At 32.4% G+C, this 20,815-nt stretch overlaps 1 protein-coding gene across 1 annotated transcript; it reads right to left on the bottom strand.

Annotated features, from left to right (window-relative positions):
- Positions 1-1,636: 1,636 nt before the first annotated feature.
- LOC148618700 (signal recognition particle subunit SRP68-like) lies at positions 1,637-17,118 on the bottom strand. The gene is made up of 12 exons (XM_088577861.1): positions 17,005-17,118; positions 12,948-13,014; positions 11,417-11,530; positions 10,976-11,171; positions 10,411-10,493; positions 8,962-9,148; positions 7,737-7,976; positions 6,957-7,178; positions 6,266-6,354; positions 3,794-3,926; positions 3,491-3,613; positions 1,637-3,113 (listed from the first exon to the last, which is right to left on the bottom strand). The coding sequence occupies exons 1-12, from the start codon at positions 17,105-17,107 to the stop codon at positions 2,877-2,879; spliced, it is 1,794 nt and encodes a 597-aa protein (XP_088433987.1). The 5' UTR covers positions 17,108-17,118; the 3' UTR covers positions 1,637-2,876.
- Positions 17,119-20,815: the final 3,697 nt, after the last annotated feature.

The following is a 20,815-nucleotide window of genomic DNA, read 5'->3' as shown; positions in this document are numbered from 1 at the left end:
AAGTCTATATGAATAATTGAATAATTCAGTGGTTGGTGTTTTGACTTGTCTAATCGATCTACTTACGTATTTTCGTGCTACAGTAGATATGGGGTACATATCAATAAAAATACACTTTCAATAAATCTACAGAGCTACACAAGCTTAACAGATCTTTTTCTTCTGATTTTCTGTGCTATTTATGGTTGTGAACAAGTCATTTAAATCTATACCTCTACTTGAAAGATTAAACAACCCTGAACAGCTAGAATACTTTTCACTTATTTGAATATCTTTATCACTTGTAAAATCAAGAAACCAGCAGGGTAATTAGTTGAAAAATAAAAACAAATATTTGTGCAGAAAGACTTTTAAGAAGTAATGATGTTCAATGTCTGGAAGTTTAAGTTATTGGCATTCAGTGATTTGTAAATGAGGTTTGAATGGGGATTAAACTTCACAAATTTATTTTTGTCAAATGAAGTGAAAGGTAAAACTAACAAAAACTAGGCCAATGACTGAAATAGAGCCTTTTGTTTTGTATACATTTCTATAATGGTTTTACATTTCTGGTTTTCATATACAACCCTGACATGTGATTGATATCCTTAATACATAGAATATTTACCCATACATGCTTTCACCTTTCTATAAATTTGTAAAACCTATTCCTCAGAAGTCATAATTGATATTTTTTATACATTGTAAACTGTTGTACAAAGACTTAGTAAAAAACAAGTTTGACACTCTCACTAATAAATAAGATGAATTGGACATCTCACTAAGTTCAACATACAACGCTGACAAAGCCTTTTATAATTCTATTGAGTTTTCTGAATTTAAAGTTATAATCCACAAGTAGACAGATTGGTGCCATTGTTATGTCTATAGATATAACCAGGTACATGTAATTGTCTATATACATACTAGGTTTTTTTCATTGTACCTTTAATTATTTATTTGTGTGACACCAGTTCAATGTTTGTATTATTACATAAGCATGCTTTTTTAATATGAGAAAATTTGAAGTTGTTTGTAACAGAAAACAATGGACAGAAAGGAAACTATACTTTAACTGGTACAGTTTAAAGGGGCTTTGAATATTATAAGCTTTACGGCTTTACAAATTAGAACAAGAATCTACACTAACACTAGCCCTGTAACTTGAATGGTCAGTGAAACCATTATTGCAAATAGCTTGAAGGGCTAGTCAAATATCGAAGTATTCTTGTTTCATCACCAATCTTTGGAAAAAAAAATATTTATTGAAGGACTGTTGATACTGTGTACTAGCCTGCTTAAATGTTCAGTGTTAAACTTATTGTATCATTGTTGGTAAAGTATTCATAGAATGGAGGTTACTTAAGACATTGACAGGGATAATGCCCAGATATACCACCATGTAAATTAGAGTGGTCTCTAAGCTATTTGTAAGAAATACTACTCTATAATACAATAGTTATAAACAGCAAAAATCATTAAAACAATCAGTTCCAGACAACCCAGCTATTAAATTTTTAAACTCGAAAACCATACACAAAATGTCATGACACATCCTGCCTTACCCAGGAACTGTCAGAGTAATATGCTGTATACATCAAAACTAAGGGTTCTTTAATGATATATTGTATGTACATACAGTCATAAAAAAGCAAGACAAGTTTTCTGTGTATTTAATGTCAAATATTTTAAAGTACAGAGATTTACAACATTTTATGGTAGGTACATGATCAAAATGCCATATTAGGTTATAAATCAATAATCTTGAACTTTAGGTTTTTAACAAAAAATGAAATTATTGATTCATCTGCCCTTACACAAAAACAACATCAAAACCAAAAAAAAGAAAAAAAAAGAAGTATAGTGAGCACTTTTTCAATTCAAATGGGTTAACATGATACTTTCTTTACACCAAACTAAAAGATTTTTTGAAAAGAACATTTTCAAGTTTATGTTGATATGGATTAGTCTCACCAACTTAAAAATTTAAAATTAAAACACGATTACTAATAGTGTCTTTTGAACCAATTTTTTAAAAATCTTTCCCACCTTCCATAATTTATTTTGATTATCTGATTACCTTCTGTTAATATATTTTCATCCAAACTGACAAAATTAACAAATATAATCATTCAACTAATACACTTTCAAAGTCAATTTGTTGTGTTGTTATTTACTTTCTTGCATATGTACATCTATATTAACCATAATTAAACTTGAATAAATCTACAAAAATATAAGCACTTGAGAATAAAGAACACAAATTGTCCATCACATTTAATTAAAAAAATATTCAGTAGGAAACTATACCGCAAGTTTTAACCATAGTGAACTAATATGGTCAACTGTTCAGCAAAAGATTACAAAGAAGTTAGACCAACAATAGCATAAATTGTCATTACATGCAACTTTTTTGTATACATAAAGTATAATAATTGTTATATGTCTGTAAGGGGTAAGTGTGACAAAAAATAGATCCTTTATGCTATTTCTAGCTAATCTGGCTGGTGACACCATACCCATCAATCTGAAAAGTCTGTATAAATGTGTTTTAAAGTTTAAAACTACATGTAGCTATGACCGTTCTTCTCTTCATTGAATATTTCTTATGAGGGCAGAATGGCTCACAATAGTGTTAACCTATTACTTCAAAAGATTTCCACAAGAACCATGAGAAACATTTTGGCTTCAATTAAAAATAGAGTCCATGGTTTGTGTTACACCAGTTTTATGTCTGTATTAAACATAAACAATTCTTCTTTCCTGACATATTACTGCTGCATTTCAAGCTTTTGTATACCTAAATGCACCAATTATTAACAGTTATGACTGGTCCTTTGTGTAGACAGGGAACCTGATTGTTTTCAGTACAAGTTGAACAGGATTACTTCCCTTGTCTACTTCTTACCACCACCCCAAAGCCATCCCTTAACCATTCCAGTAAGTCCACCAGCTGCCTTCTTCTGTTCCATTTTGTCATCCAGTGATGGGAAATCAACATGATTCAAGGCTAGATCAAAGAACAGAGGTCGACATGGAATTGGCTCAAAATCAGGTGGGAATTTAGCCAGATTTGGTTTTTTAGTTGTTAGAGATTTATCTTCAACGTAGTCATCCAATCTATCTAGTAAGGGCTGAAAAAAAATGTAGAATTGCATTAAACCCATAAAAAAGATTGTTTTAGCATGACATTTTTATTCATTAAGTTAATTCTGAAATTGTATAATACCAATGAAGAAAAGTGTGTAAGTAAGGCAAAGGAAAATAGAAAAAAAAAATGATTGAGAGTTAATCATCTCATCTAATGCATCTACATTACTCTACAACTGGAAAAGACCTGTGAAACAAATCTAGAATCTCCATTAGAGACATCTGACAAAGATAACTAGCTATCCCTTCCTTCAAAAACCATCAGGTGATTCCATGCCTAACAACCAATAAAGTAAAGTAATATTAAGTTATACACTGTTTGTCCAGAATTCTTATTAATAAACACTCATTCCTTTTTTACCTTTTTGATATTGAGACTTGTATCTGCCACTTTGTCTGTGACATTATCTAGGATACTATTTGCAACACAAGAATAATTCTCTCCTTTCACTCGGGTGACAAGTTCTTCCAGACTAGATTTGTCCTGTAATAAACAAAGTATACACAAGTAAAGCATTGATTCATTCATGAGCAACATTTCTGTGATGTTTGACAAAATTAATTTTTCTGTTTGAGAGAAATAATTGGTTAATTAGAAGAAATAAGTTGTTAAATCATAGATGGACTCTTCTTTACTATAGACCAAGAATGGAACATTACTCACCTCCTTAGAGAAAGTTTTAACCTTTTTACAACCAGATAAAGCTGAAGATGCAAAACCCAAAACCCTATCAAATAATGCTATAGCTTCCTTCCATTTCTTGGCTGCAAGGAAGGATTGAGCTATATAATATGATCTGCAAAAGATAATTCACAGAATTAATATTGGAGAAATTACTCAGTATTAACTTTCATTTTTTTTCGTTCAGAATCTGGTCATAGGTACGACAGAATCCTGTTCATTGCATTACTTATTTGGCTGAGAAAATTACGCAATTTACAGAAATTATTATTTCCAAAAAATATAGCAATTCGAAGTAGTGATATACCAGTTTCAAAACAAATATAACTAAGCTACTGGATTATTTAAATAGCTCTCTAGGTAGAAATCTGCCCTACATTATACAAATGTGTCCTACTTTATTACAACAGAACAGCTTTATGATTTTTTCAACACTGTTTCTCAAAGGAACAGGGGCATTACAGGGTCTAGTGGCCTAAGATACAACTGAAAATACATTTATTCGTATATACTGGCTTATAAGTCTGATTTTTATTGCCTAAAAGAGTATCATAAACTTTCTGTATCATTTTTCAATGTTGCTTATTTTCATGATTTTTATTTTGGTCATTAGATGTACCTAACTTAGCATGAATGAAAAAAATGGCCATAATTAAACAACTTGTACGGCTTGTCAAGAATTGAATTACTTGCTACTATAAAAACAACCCAGGCTTGTGATTATTATTTGAACACATAATGAAGTTATCAAAGCAATTGTAATTAAGGAATGTTAGCAATGCAGCTGTCAGAAATCAGTCTGATTTAAAAGCGGGTCAAGATTTTGGACTGAAAAAGGGTACGACTTAAAGGCTGATCGACTTAAACTCTAATATATAATTACTATGTTTTGAACAATATTTATTACAACAAAGTTCATATTTGTGGGACATATTCCTAGCCTAATGCCCCTTTACCTTGGAGTAGCTGTCATTTATGGGTTAGATTATGAAAAGAGTATCATAATTGACAGTCACAACTATAACTTGAAGGACAGTGCCCAAAAGATTAAACATGTATTCTGCTGTAATGAAATAAGCCACAATGGGGAATGTAGAACAGATTTTTAATTAGATATATTCAAACCAGTCAGTAGCTTAGATATATTTGTATTGAAATCAGTCTCACTTTATTTCAAATTGTTGTAAGCTTGAGTCAGTGTAAATTAAAAAAAAAAAGGAAAATATTGTTCTGAAATCTAATTTTTACAAAAACTCATGGATTGTCACTAACTGAGTTTTGTTGTTTTACCTATGTAGCTATATTTTTGAGTACATTTTGAAACATATTTATGCCATTAAGAAGATTTCTTATATGGATAAGATAGGAAATGATTTTGTGTATCGAGTTCCTTTGCAGTTAACAGGGATGCGATAAAGAGAAGTTCACTATATCAATTTTGTGGGTTATAAAAGAATTCACTATTTATTGATTTGGAACTCAGCTGAATAGTAAACAAATATAAATTGCAACAGTCTATAACATTGAAGAGTTATTGATGTATGATCTTATATGAGTACAACCTACCATACAGAAGCTGTTTACCATGTTTGAAAGTTTTATAAGTTCTAACTCTGGAAAATTTGAAAGACCGCTTTACAAAAGAAAATACATGAATTAGCAGAGGAATGGACAAAAATATTTTTTTAATGAAATGCATTTAGTTATGGTCACTGATAATATTCAAAATTATAAAAACCTACTCAACCTCTTGAAATAATTCTATTAATTAGTATACACTGCACACCATAACCAGAGTAAAATAAAAAGCTTTGCAGAGTGCAGCATGATACAACTGAAGTGGTCAAACCCTGAACAGTTGGGGCAAGTGTAGACACAATACTAGTTTTTGACACATTAAGCATAGGGATGGAGACAACAACTGGTCTGGACACAATATAACACAAAACTTGAAATTAAATTAAAAAATTTCAAAATCAGAGCCAAAAAAAATTTGTTTTGAGGTGTGGCCCCTTTTGACCCCTTATAACTCAAAAACTGTATGAGGTATTTGAAATCTGATTGAAAAACCAGGCATAGATTTTCATAAGGTATCCAATCAAAAAAATTTCAAAATAGGACCAAAAATAGATAATAGTCAAGTTACTGTCTGCACATCAGGAAAATGCATGTTTCTAGCCCCATTTTTTGGCCCCTTATTTGTCAAGTTCAAGTCTTTACCCCCAAAATCAATCGAAGTCAGATCATTGTTGTATAGAATATTGTGAAACAATATCATAGACATTCCTAAGCATTTACTGAGTTTTATAGTTGAATTCTATGAAATGCTTGTTTTAGGCCCCCTTAAGAACCACAATTTTTTGCAGACATATATATCCCCCCCATAAAAAAAACAACAAAAAAAACAAACAAAAAAACAATTCAAAAGAAAACATCTATCATTTTTAAACAAACCTAAATGCTTTATAACTAGTAACTTTAACAGCTGTTTCTTCACTAATATCAGTTTCTACTCCAGGTAAATTTGGTATTTCATTTGAATTCTAAAAAGGAAGGAACAAAATAAAAATGAATAGTTTGAACATGGTAGCTGTTTCAAATGCTTTTCAAAACTGAAGTTTCTAAGTTTCTGACAGAAATACACAGAACACACAACTGTTATTGCTTTATTATGGTTTGTTTTAGTTTTGCTCTGATTACCTCCCCTTTTAAGCTTTAATGACCTTTTCCACATTATACACAATTATAACTAAAATCCAAATATTGCATGAAATCAAGCTATTCATCCTGAATCATTCTATAAATAAGAAAATAAGTGTAAGAAGTAGCATATTTTGCATGTGGCTTAAGTTTTTCCATTACTTTGAATGGGGAAAGCAATATCAGACTTCTCTGGTTAGCCTATGAATTTTTTTTTCATTTAATCATTATCTAAACATTCAATGTTTGGCTAATCTTCACATTTTATCCTCTATTATTGTATAACTATTCATAGTAGTGTACCTGAACTTATATACCCATGGTAATGTACCTGAACTTATATAGCCAAGTCAGTATTAGAAGAACTGTATTATTGGAACCTTGATTCAACACTTAAAAATTATGCAAAAAATTTATTTAAAGCAATGATCTAAAGTCAACTTACTTGAATAATGATATCATATAATCTAACTAGATCCTGAGGCTTAGTGACTTTATGCCCATCTGCTATGTGCTTCCCAGGAAGGTATTGCCTTAATTTTTCTATCATTAATAAATTTCTATCTATTGTCTTGGTCAATCGTAAATACATCAAATAACTGTGTAGATAGTGTTGATTGGAGACTTTCCCTTCTAATGGTTGACCTCTTTGTGCCGCTTTGAAATTCTGGAAATATACAATAAAAATACACACTTTCTAACATGTTTCAATTATAAAAGTAATAAAAGGGAGGTAACTACTTTTGAACCCTAAATTGTTTTCATCATTTTCTTTTGTAAATTATTGTTTTTTTAACATTTATTTCTGCATCAAAAGACAAAAACTCTAAGAAAATACCTTAACATACTTCCTTTAAAGTCAGTTTTTCACTTCAAAATGTTACAAATAGAGCAACAACAGCTTTTATCCTTACAACTGAGTTAAACCAAGTCTTTCTATTTAATGAAAGAATAGTGCACTAAATTATTTTGATATGTTGCTTTTTATAGATGTATATGATAGAAATGGTACACCTGTTGTCATCTTCATTTTCTATTTTGAAAAACAGTGAAATGAAAACTTAGAACTTGATGAAAATTTCCTTTTCAACGTTCTACCATCTACCAATTCCTTCAAGTATTCTTGAGTTCATGATATATAGAATGAGTAATATACCATAATAGGTCCTTCAACAGACAAGCAAACAGAAATGAGCTACAACATTTGATTAAATAATGTACTTACAGCATCCTCCTGAAGAGAGTCTCTAAGAATTTGTTGAGCATCTATACACTGTTTCAATAAACTTTCATAAATAGAAATCTTGTTATCTATTTCATCAGCTGATTCTATTTCTTTAGCACTCTCTTGAACATTGAGAAGAAACACTCGTACTGGTTCACTCTTGACTGGTACTGAACGTCCTAGCCATGTAACTTCAGATAATGTAGCAGTTTGTTTTTCTCTTGTCTGAGAAAGCAGATCCTAGAAATACAGGAATTATTAACTATATAAATTATTAAATCCTCTAATAATTCAGTTTATTTTCAGTAGTAACATGTTTTTAAAGAGAAAAAAAAAACAGGAATTTAAAAAACTTGGTCTACACTAATCAGACAAAATAGATTTTTTTGTGTTGTAATTCATTTTTGCAAAACAAGCTAATTCAATAACAGTTGCTCTAAAGCATATGGTATGCCAGTTCCCCATTTTATCAGTCAGTGATAAATCCCTTTACCTTGAGGGAAAAGTTATTAGGAAAAAAGACACTAGTAAAACTGCAAGGACCTTCATTCAATAAAGGAAAAAAACACTGTTATTACAGTATTAACAGATTTCAAATGCACTGTCCCGCTAGGCAAACACCAACAGGAAGGTCCTGCTAGGCATAACCCTAAGGGAAGGAAGTTGATATTGTAGAGCACCAAAAATCACTTATAACATATGCCCAACCTATATCAAGCCACAAACTAGAAACCAATCCATCTATTGGGAGCCCAAATTTTTGTGACAAAAGACAAAAATTTTCTCTATCATTCCATATAATGAAAAGTGGCACAGTCCCACAAAACAGGAAGGTGATATCAGATATATCCCAAATAGCCTAAAATATATGCCCATTCTAGAAATATATTTTTTCTGGAATTTTGGTCAGATTATTACCAAGTTGGCTATTTTATCTTCGAGTTAGTTAAGTAACAGGAAACAATCATTTATTTTTTTAGGCTTTATATGGATAGTCAGAGAGATTTCATTATATGCCTATCAAAAGTGGCACATTACAAAATCAAGAAGTCAAGTATCTGATTGTATATTAAATGATCCACAAGAAGCATCAAAATAAATAATGAAATGGAAGTCAATTTAGTTCTGTCTAAATCTTTGTATCAGTAATAGTGATTTCAATAATAACATGAATCAGATCCTCCTCTGTTTTTGATTTATCAAGGAAAAACTCATTTAGACATACATCCAAATGTGATGTAAACTGGTCCTCTCCACCTTTTCTTCTCATTTCTTTTAGTTCTGCTATGGCTGACTCATCACCAATATTGTATGCACAATATCTGATGTTAGGAGACACTTCATCTACCATCTGAATGTAGAGGGCTTGACCGTCTTCTGTAAATGCACTGCCTAGCTTCTCGTAAATTGTTCTAAAACATGGTTTTCTCAATAAAATAATCTCACAAATACCTATATTTTGTTGTACATATAATTATTAATAACCTCAAATCATTGTCCTTACATGTATAAACAAATACAAGGTGTCCAAAACAGCTGTACTTTATTTGAGTACATGAACATTTCTGCATGTGTTTTTTAGGCCACACCCATAATTATCTAAGTTTACTATGAATACAGGGATTCCTGTATTGGATGAAATAAAATAAAATTTGTGGAGTGGGGCAAGAAGTAATTTTTAATTAAACAAATTCTACCTAAATTTAAAAAACAATTTTATATATTTTTAATGCAGAAAAAAAACAACATAAGGGAAATGCAGAAAAATACAGCCTATATGTGTAAACAGCAATGGAGATTGAAAATGCTTGGCATAGTCTCATATAAATACAAGCTGTACTGTTTTTACAATACATTATATTATATACAGAGCACTCAGGGACATTTGGTTCTCCAACACTCAAGTCAAAGTTTTAAATCTGTTAGTAGGTGAAACATCGTGTCAGTCGAATTTTTTCTGGGTAAAATATGAGTGTTACCCTCCCAGCTGGGATATCATAACCTGGTTGTTAATTGTGTATGGAGAATCACTGACCTGGGTGTGAAATTAACACAGCATGGTAAAGTTAAGATGGACGTTGGTACCAGCGCTCCCGGGTCATGACCCCCCCAAATTCACTGGGAACCCCAGAAAATCACACAAGGGAGTCCAAGGGACTATCCAATTGCCCAAATTTACACCAGTAATACAAATAATAGCATCAAGCTTTAATCCAAGTGGTCATCACAATAATACAGTGGTTGATACAATTACATGTAGCACATGGTATATGACAAATATAACGTGAAAGATAATAAGAAAATCGTGAAATAGATATTTATAGTTGATTAACACTTCATGACTGTCATGAATGTAGTTATCATTCATTAAAGTCCATTAGATGACCAGAAACACATCAAAGACATTTTTAAAAAGAGTCTCATTTTACAAAACTTATCATTTAAATAAAGATATATAAAGGTTGTATTTGAAACGTACTTGAAATAAAAAATGTCTCAGAGTAAACCGGAAGCATTTTTAGCAATTGAAAAAGACAGAAAATGCTGACAACTTTTTTCCGAACAATTCTTAAGTTATTTTTTTATTCTTTTTGATCATTTTTTTTTTGTTTGCTAATATAATACAGGTCTTATAAGGTGATTACCATGTGTAGGAAAGCAATACACAACTTACTTGGCTTGTGTATACATTTTCATGGCTTTGTCCCATACCTCTTGTTCAAAATACATCCCAGCTTGCATCCATGATAAATAAGCCTATGAAAAAAAATTTAAGCTCTACTAATATTCAAAGTTACTCTGACCTGTCTAAAGTAAGCTGTTCTTGTCATCTGGATTAACCTGGGAAATTTACTTAATGAACAATTTCCCAAGATCCTTAACTGACCATTGACTTTAAAGATGACATGAATATTGGACTAAACGCTATCATGCGATTGTTTTGTTGTTTTAACAATCTTGTCTGAATGAGTAAAAGAATCTCATTTTTTATACTTAATTGTTCATCCTTTAGCACTGAAATAAAAATGACACAGAAAAAAAGATTTTAGGACATAATGTACACAACAGAACACAATAAATCTTACAGTTCAATCAGATGTACACTAATTAAAATTGTAATGGAATCTTAGGAGGGGGAAATATAAAAATTGAACCTCATTTAAATAAGTCTTCATATAAAAAAGTTGTTACATCATTGGTAGAAGATAACAGTTTGATCCATTGTAACCTTTGCATACCTGACTCTCAAGCTGTGTTTGTGCATCACATTTAGGAGATTTACACAACTCATTCAACTCCTCTGCAAAACTGACTGCCTTTTTAATCTTTGATAACATATGGAACTTCTTACGAGGCTCTGTATTTGCTTCCGATTTTAACTGCATTGCATAATACCATGATCTTTCAGCATTGAATAGCGGAAGATGTAAAAATCTGAAAGTCAACAACATTAATTGATTACTGAAAAGTATATTGGTATTATCAAGTTATAATTATTTTTTTCATTCTTTATAAAATGCCAATTCATGCATTGGCATTCATCTAACAAACTCAAAAAGCACTCAGCTTTTAAATAATTTAACAACTGAAAAAAAGCAAATCTTTAAATTTGTTAGATAAGTTTTGAAAAGGTTATTACATATTGACCATGGTCATTGTTACTGTGTGAAGCTTGTTACCTAATATCAGTCAGGTTCTCTTCCTGAATTTTCTTTGGTAGCACTTTCTTCATGTTTCCTTGATGAAAATGAAGAGACTTTCTCAGACGTCTGATTCTACGAGAACAATAACCTCTGTGGAGAAAATAAAAGTTAGATTTTTCATGATTTACAGTTTTTAAACTTGTAATGAAACATGGATCTTTACAGTGTAATTATATACATGTATGACATTTCAGTCTTCAGGGGTCGCGCTGGGCTTTGCCAATGTCGCAATTAGCGATTTTTTATTTGATCTGGCGACAAGAATAACCAGTTGGCAATTTTCTTGGCGCCTAACTTTTGTATATTAAAATTGACAGGAAGTTTATCAGCAAGGGATATTTTCTCTAATTAACAAATTATGTTGACACCTGGTCAGAGTCAACTGACCATGACCAATTTACGACTGAAGGCAATTAACGGTAATTAGACCAGATGACCGTGAGTGACAATATCATCATGGGAGGTGTCAATCAAATGTAAATATATTATTGAGCCAATCAAAACTCTCATCATCTGGTCAAAGGTAAACACAATTATGGCCATGTGTACATGGCTACATACAAGCTTCACAGCCCCGTTTAACCATGTGATACATTCAGAAACAGACTTACCTAATAACAGAATAAATTAAATCCATTTAACAATGATTATCCCATCAGAAAATGTCTAAACACTTAGAAATGAAAGAATTGATGAAGGAATATGGATGACATTTGTTCACACTTTTGCCATGTGACTTTTTGGCGGGAAAATCAGTAAACAAATAGAATGGGTATTCCCAAAATCTAATTAAGGAAATACTATTCTGATACCAAAAGAATTTAACATGGACACAATTAATGGTCCATGGTACAAAATGTAGTTTGCTAGAAATTTTAAAACTTGAAAAAAAAAGAGAATCAAGTTTGTTAAATTAAAAAAAATCAAATTATATTGTAAGATAAATTTGACCATAAAGGACAATGGTGAATATGCTTTAAAATCAAACTATGTGAGAATAGTAATATAAAGTCCTTGATAGAAATAAAATACCTGTTTCTGGAGTAGTACTTTATTATTTTATGAAAGTGACAGACTAGAGCTAAAAACCTGCTTCATAAATGCATCAAGAGTGAATCTTGTGTACATGTATGTCATGAATGGAGAGGTTATGTTGATGAATTGACAAAAATAATTCATCAGTGGACTTAATACTGTCATATTTTGTTTAAAAAAGTGTAATTTTTTTTGCCCCCCCCCCGCTCTAATTTCTGGAAATTGGCAACATAAAATGGCAGCTGGTGATTTTTCTGGTGACAGCATTTTGAAAGCCAGAGCAGCCCCTGAGTCTTATCAATGACCAAGAAATAATTCATGACAGAATGCAAACTGATAAATTTACAAAGAAATGCAGTCAGAAAAAAACTAATATCAATATCATTAAGTCTTGACTAAAGTATGAAACCAATACATGTTTTGTCAGTATTGTGCATGTATAACATCACTTAATCATTGATTTCTCACTAACCTGTATCTTTGAAAATCTCCATGTCTTAATCCATGCTGCTGTTGTGCTTCTTTTACAATCTGCAGTACTGCAAAATAAATCACCATCAAACATCCTAATATGGAATCCTATGCACCATGTGAATATTCATTTAAAATGGAATTAAATTATATTTAACATATTAGGAGAGAAGCGCCAGAGACCTCCTTCATGTATAAGGAGTCAGAAACATGAATGACTCAAAATTGTTCTGTTGGAAATCACACAAGTACACAACATTCTGAAGCTTTAAATTTTAACACAAGTGGAGAGTGGGTGTTCTAGGAAGTCTTGCATATTTCTTTAAAGACATACCCAATACAAGAGCATAGTGGTACATCATCAACAAAGTTGCCACCATATTTTGATAAAAATACAAAAAGGTAGCTCTGCCCCTTACAGCCAAAACCTAAATCATATTATCTAAAATCATGAATTCCCAATCTTAAAAGGAAATTCAATATCACCTTTAACATCTATATCAAAAAGGAAAAAATAAAAATATATTATTGTTCACGTATGCAAAGTGATGGATTTTAATTTAACATTTGTGCATGTAAAAAGGCATGTGAGGAGAGTTTGATGGAGCTTGTCAAATTTGAAACAGAACAGTGGCAGACATGTTATTTTCCACTACAATAATGAAAAATTTCTGTCTCACAAGTGTGTCTGCTTCTGTCCCATTCCAAAAGTAATAAGTTCGTCCAAACTTTCATTGCATAAATGACTGTCAATAAGACAGAGTCAATCAAGTAACATGATCTGTCATTTTCATCATCCACGATAGACTTTTCAGAAATGCAAAAAAAATATCTAGCCTCTTTCTTTGAAGCACAAAAGCAGTGATTGGGAAGGATTTTTTGATGATGGAACAATGGCTCCAACTTTGAATGATTCATTGGTCTATTTCAGTTTTCATTGGACAATTTGATTTTAAACCTAATTAGATACTTTACGAAAATTAAAATGTGTAAATTTTATTGTCAGAATACAATAAAGTAAAGCCAGGGCCATACTATCAACCATCTATCTCGCAATTGTTGATTGTCCAGATTTTCAGCATCAGAGGATTTGTTTCACTCCTGGTCATTTGCACTGGATTTTTCATGATAGTGTCAGGGTTTGTGGGACCTGTGTTTTCATCAATATCAATTAGGCTCAGCCTCCGAGTCAGCCCCTTCATCATTGATATCTGGATTTGCAGTTTCTTTCTTTAAGGAAAAAGTGTGTTGTCCCACTGACAGCACTTTTATCTTTTTTGGTGGTGGCATTTTGATATCTTTAAATATTTCGCTCCATTCTTTCAATTTGACCTTCGGTGACCTTTATTTCATTTAAATACCTTAAAGCAAGAGCGGTAAGAAACAGTCTTTTTCGTATGATTATGGACATTTATTTGTGTCCATGGCATGAAAAAGAAATTACATTCTACAATTTCATCACACATATTATTTGTAAATACATGTTGTATCATATAGAATTTGTTTAATTCAAAAGAGACATTGATTTAAAACAACATAATATATATTCGAGAAGTATGAAATCATTAGTCACATTGATACGGTTATCAATTATTGAACCCCAATTGTAAGATATTGAACATCAGTATTGAAATATCAAAATTTCCCATGAAGGCAGAAATTTAAAACACCGTAGGACAAAGCACAAACCTGCATGTATCTATTTGGGGAACAAAATGTCTGTAACACCACCAATTTGTGTGAAACTAAGCAAAAAAGCGCAAGCAAGAATTGACCAGGTTATATTAAGAATTCAGAAAATCTTGCAGCAATGCAATTTGATTAGTTGAGCGAACTGTAATGTTATTTTTCCTCGCCAGTTTCAAGAATCAACCCAAAGTACTCAAATTTGATTGGTTAGGTATTTAAAAATGCTATTTTTAGTGTAAGGGAAAATATGTTCAACAAAGGAAGAGGAGCAATGATTGCTGATCTTGAACCAATACTGATATACATGAAGCTCACTTGGGCCTCAGCTGTATGTGCTCTAATGCACCAACAATATGGACGTTAGTACCCGAGCTCCCAGGTCACTGACCTCAAAAAATCATTTGGGAGGCCAGAAAGTCACAACAAAGGAGTCTGGGGGACATTTGAAAATTCTTCATCCAATCGCCAAAATCGATACAAGTTGATTTGTCCAGCTTAAATCCAAGATCCAATGTGTCTGTACAATAAAACAGCAGTTGAGATGATTAGCATGTGGTATTAAAGATTGACAAATGTAACGTAAAAATGGTAAAAAAAAGAAGACATTTATCGTTGATACAAACTTCATGACAGTCCTGTAATTATAATTAATTGCAATATATTTGATGACCTGACACACATTGGAGACATTGTAAACAATGTGTTCATTTAAATTTCTAAAAATAGACAACTATATATGTGCGAGATTCGCCAAGGGATTATTTGTATATAGGAGTAAACATCAGTCGGCATCAATGAAAGTTTGAAACCATTTAACAAAACTTAAAATTAAAATAAAGATATCTGTAGGTTGTATTTGAAATGTACTTTAAATAAAAAATTTCTCAGAATTAATTTTAAGCATTTTAGCGATCGAAAACGACCGACTAGGATGCCGTCTCGTCCTCGTTTGGACAACGTATTGTAACTTCTATAATTATTACCGACCATGTTCCCAGTCCTGATTAAGGGCTTTTACTTCACAATTCTTACGTACACATTATCATGGGACCTGTAATTAGTTTCTTTTATTTCTGGAAAAGCTGTTCAATTATTAAAACTATCAGAAACTAAAAATGTCACCAGACTGTATTTACAAGTCTGTCACTCGAATCAAATTACAGAAATCGATACTTTCAAAGTGTTTTATTCATATTTATAAATAGTAATTAACTATTTACAAGTGCAAAATTAATATATCAAAAGATTGCACTATTACATGATAAAAATACCAAGTATTTTTTCTACATGATATATCCCACTTATTGGACATAGCTGTAAATAAAACACATAAAAAAAATGATGTCGAATTTTTTTTTCTAAACTGCATGGAGTGCTCTGAATTACCTGAGAAACAGAAACACAATACACATCGTATCTTACAATGAATTCCCTGTTATGCCTCATTGAATTTTGTGACTATTGCAATATACAAACGGTGGGTGTTGGCTAGATGAAAACTTAAAAATAGCATCAAGACAGCTTCATTCTTGTTTTCTTTATAAATAAAATTGAAAACCATGCGTGTCTAGGAAATATTGGCCTGTTTCAATCATCAAAATACAAATCAATTTTTAGCTGTTTCCAAGATAGGGATGAACAAAACATGGCACCCAATTGTTCTTGAAAATGAAGTAATCAGCTTATCAATACGGAACAATTTGACCAAAATACATTTCAGACTATAACAACCAACAGGCCCTACCAAAACCAGACATTTTGACCCATACATATTTCAGACCATGACAATAGAAGAAGGCAATAAGGACAATAAAAAACGTATATCATAACAATTTCTACCATTTTGAAAGTTAATAATAACAGGGCTGACACAAATTATGAAAGGACTTAGGTGTTTGATTCAATGTTTCTTGGGGAGTGTTTAAGGTTTCATCTTCGTCATATTTAAGAGGAGGGTTGCTGGGTTAATCTCTTTTGGGATTCAGCGCTGGAGATATTTTTTGCTTTGACCACCACCGATTCGATTAAGGAATTCGGGTGGTGGTCAAAACAAAAAATACCTTCAGCGCTGAATCCAAAAAGGGATTAGTTGCTTGGTCTGAGGAAATTCAGACTATATTAATTTACCCAAACCATGCTGACAATGTCGATGAAAGCATCTTTGTCGGACAGCAATGCAAGGAAATGCAATCAAAATGATAACTCTTACTGATCTGAAAAGACCATATACTAAAATAACATCGAGAATGTATGAAGTACGTGTATCCATATGGGTAAGACCAGTTTGCCGGCTGTGCATGACTTGAGCAGAGCTAAAAGCGTAAAGGAGGATATTGTATCGTCAAGAGCGCAATAAATGACACAGCTACCTTCAAGAGTAAACGTTTGCGTCACAGGAACCTCCTGGGTGTTTATTTCGTCAACATTATCCTCAGTCATGCTCTCGGTCCCAGCTGCCATTTTTCGAGACATGAAACGTTGACAACTTCCGCTTTCAATGAATTAGCTAAAACCATACGTATGGTTCCGATCTCATTCCACAATTTCATGAATACATTTAATAGTTCGTTATATATGCAGAAACTATCCTACTACTATCACCTAGTGCACAAGGTCTTCAATAATATTTATACAGATACTCAAGTTACTGTTCTGGTTCTCAATCAAACTAAAGTCATAATCGTTAGAATTTCAAGACTACTATAAAAAAAAACATTGCTGTGATACAAGTAGGTAAGCTTATTGTACCTTAGAAACTGGAAATACCTTGGTTTGATGATTTATTATATTAGATCATTTTTTAATGCCATTAATTATAGACAGATTTTATCATAACAAAAATTTAACCACTTGTAGGCATTTGTTCAGATGTTTGAGAATATACTTAAATTTTGTCTTTGAGTTATATCTCTTAGCTTACTCCTACAACGCAAAGGTAAGAATTCCGTTCCTCCATACCCCATCTTTACGATGGCACCAAGTCAGAAAATAGCTTACCAGACAACCTCTAGCATTGCTGGAGTACTCTTTGTGGTGTCTTCCTCGAATGCCAACATTACATATGTTACCTATTCCTTGAATGCCAACAAAAATTTATATTATAACAATAGGTGTTTTTATAACAATTAAAATTTTTTTTATAAGTATTTAACTATTGAGATTAATAAGTGAAGTTGATAAATGGAACATTTTATACCTTTTTTAGATGGAGAACAGCCGATTTTTTCAAAATATATAAGAATGTAATAAAATTGAATTATTTAAAAAATTGTAAAAATAAAATAAAATTTTAACATTTTTTAACACTTTTATTTAAAAAAAATGTACAATTCATATACAAATATATTAAAGAAATTCAGAAATTTGTTTCCTGGCATCTCCCAGAAAGGTTCCTTTTTTTCACTACACCAAGTGCATCTGGCGGAAAATTCAGGAGTGCGGTCTTCAAGTTGCATATTCGAACGACAAGGACATCCACAGACTGGTAAGAAGAGGAACAATTCTTCCAATGGTACCAACTGAGGAGGTGGAAGACGTCTGGTTTCAAGCACTCCAAGACTTAGAGGATGCAGATACGAACATGATCACCAAAAGATTTACCGACTATGTAACCGAGTACTGGATAGAGGGCAACCGCCATATTTGGAACCATTACAAAAAACAACAACTTAGAAGACTGGCACTCAAAGATCAAGAAAGTCGCCCAAACTCCACACCCAAATATCTACAAGCTGATCGAGCTGTTACAACGCCAGAAGCTGCATCCAGATGTCATATACTGCAGTACGCCGCCGGTGGTAAACGCGTCAACAGAAAGAGAAAGTATAGAGAAATTGAGAACAGACTAGGTAACCTGAAACAGCGACATGCCAACAGTGAGATGTACCAGTCTATATATACCATATTGTGATAATGCCTGGTTACGAATTAAGAGTTACATCCCCTTATCATTCGTGATCAAGTAGTTGTCAATGTAAATATGCAGAAACACGGTTTGCATGGCTTTCTGAAAACAAAATGAGGATATGGTTCCTCAATATAATAGTTGTCGGTAAACTGGTCAATATCGTGATATTTAGACTACCCGTAGGGCTGTGGTATTGACTGCGACAGTAATAATGACCTCGACTACAGCTCGATCATTATCACGGTCTTAGTCAATACCACTGTCCTATGGGCAGTCTAAATATCACGATATTGACCAGTTTACCGACATATATTATATAATTAATTGCTGTATTGGTATATTCTTTTTTTCTAGTCATTTCATTATGACGTACATGTATTTAAACTACTTTGAACTTTGAACTTTGAGTACATTAGACATATTTATTGTAATTAATTAACTTTGAGGGCGTAAACATTTCATCCTGAGGACTACATGTATAGACAATGAACATACTTAACAAATTACATAAAATTGTTAAGGCCTTATAAAACTAGTTAAACCCCACCGCAGATTGAATGTGCCTGTCCAGCCAGGAGATTGTCCTTAAACATCTGTGTTTTCCCTTTTAATTTGATTTTGAAAAGTTGTCACCGTTCAGTTATCGTAGACTTTATTACCTTTGTGGTCGGAGCCTTAGAGAGCTTACGAAAATGTGTGTTTACACTTGCCAGTGCGTTTGCTGCATCTCACCATATCGGTTATTTTTTTTATATTGGAGCTCGTCCTCAACAGCGTTGACAACAACTTCGGATTCTTTCTAATTTCCTTAGTTCATGACGTTCTGCTTCTATCCTCGAATTGTGATTGATAAGTCCAGATTTATTAAGATTTATCTCACTGGGAAATCTTAAAAAATTACATTAATATTTTGAATTCGAAGTAAAGTTTTAAACGAAAAATCATCTACACGAATAAATAGAACAAAAATGCATCAACTGTATTAAAAGATACTTTCCAGTACTATTACCTAATATCTTCAATTTATAATTCGAATAATTACATACACAGAAATAACGACAGTATATAGTACATTCACAACCAAAATTAAAAATATAAATCAAGCTAACTCTTTACGGTATATGGTTATTTAGTACTATAAATAAATGCGGTAAATTACTGCATTACTTTTCGTCTAACCCCCAAAATGAAGGCAGTAAATTCATTTTTCATTTTTTTATGTATTGCATAAATATCAACAAAATGTAGAACATAAAAGAAACCTTTGAGTTTTAGTGACTTGACGAAGATGCAATGTTGTTAAAATACTACTTATATGAATTTTCGTCTATTCGAATCCACAACGAAGCCATTATTCATGTTTTCATACATTGCACGATCGGCAATGTAGATTTCATGTAGAACATAAAAAAACCTGTGTAGTACAGTTACAGTTGAAGCTAGCTCTGTATTTACTTAAGTGCATTTTATGTTGCTTTTCATCTACTTCAAAACGGAGCAAGCATATTTATATTTCAGGTTTTCATGTCGTTTATTATCGGCAATGTAAGGCCTATGTGACCCAGAAATGGGATCTTCCTCGAGGTGATAGACCCCAACTGTGTAGTTGCGGCCTCATGCTAAATTACAAGGTCTCGGAGGAGACTAGGTCCAGAGATGTATGGCATGCTAGGCCCACCGGTTCGTGGACATGGTCTGGTGCCTGCAATCCTAGTCTCCAGCTAAGGGTATATAGCTGACCAGATGAGAGTCGTTAACTTTGGTTAGTAAATCGTCTAGGAGAGAAAACTTTAAATAAACCGGGTAGATCTTGACTCGTCAGCCTTGGAAGGCAACCGATCTATAGGGTGGGAACTTAGGAACTTGACCGAAACCCCTGGTCCTCCTAGTAGGGGGTCGAGCATGAGGCTAACAACCTCATCTTGTGGAAAGAAGCTTATTACGGAAATCGCAAAAAAACAAAACAAAAAACAAAACAAAAAACAAAAAAAAAAACAGGAGGAAACCTTGAGAGGATGGATTGCTTAAATGTACAAGCAATGTAATGAATGCACAAGGAGAAAGTCCACTACTGGAGGTCTTAGACAGGAACTATAATATCATGGATCCAAAACAACTATAAAGATCGGTACTTGGAATGTGAGAACTATGTACCAGGTATAAAAAAAACCAACACAAGTCATCAAAGTGATAGACTGATGAAACATTTCCATTTTAGGAATAAGTGAATGTAGATGAATAGGAACAGGGAAATATGTCTCCAGCGATCGTAC

The sequence above is a fragment of the Perna viridis genome, chromosome 4 (assembly GCF_037379345.1).
Source record: "Perna viridis isolate PV_CMFRI_1.1 ecotype Kerala chromosome 4, ASM3737934v1, whole genome shotgun sequence".
NCBI lineage: Eukaryota > Metazoa > Mollusca > Bivalvia > Mytilida > Mytilidae > Perna > Perna viridis.
The sequence above is the reverse complement of the archived record's forward strand: the minus strand, read 5'-3'. Positions and strand labels throughout refer to the sequence as shown.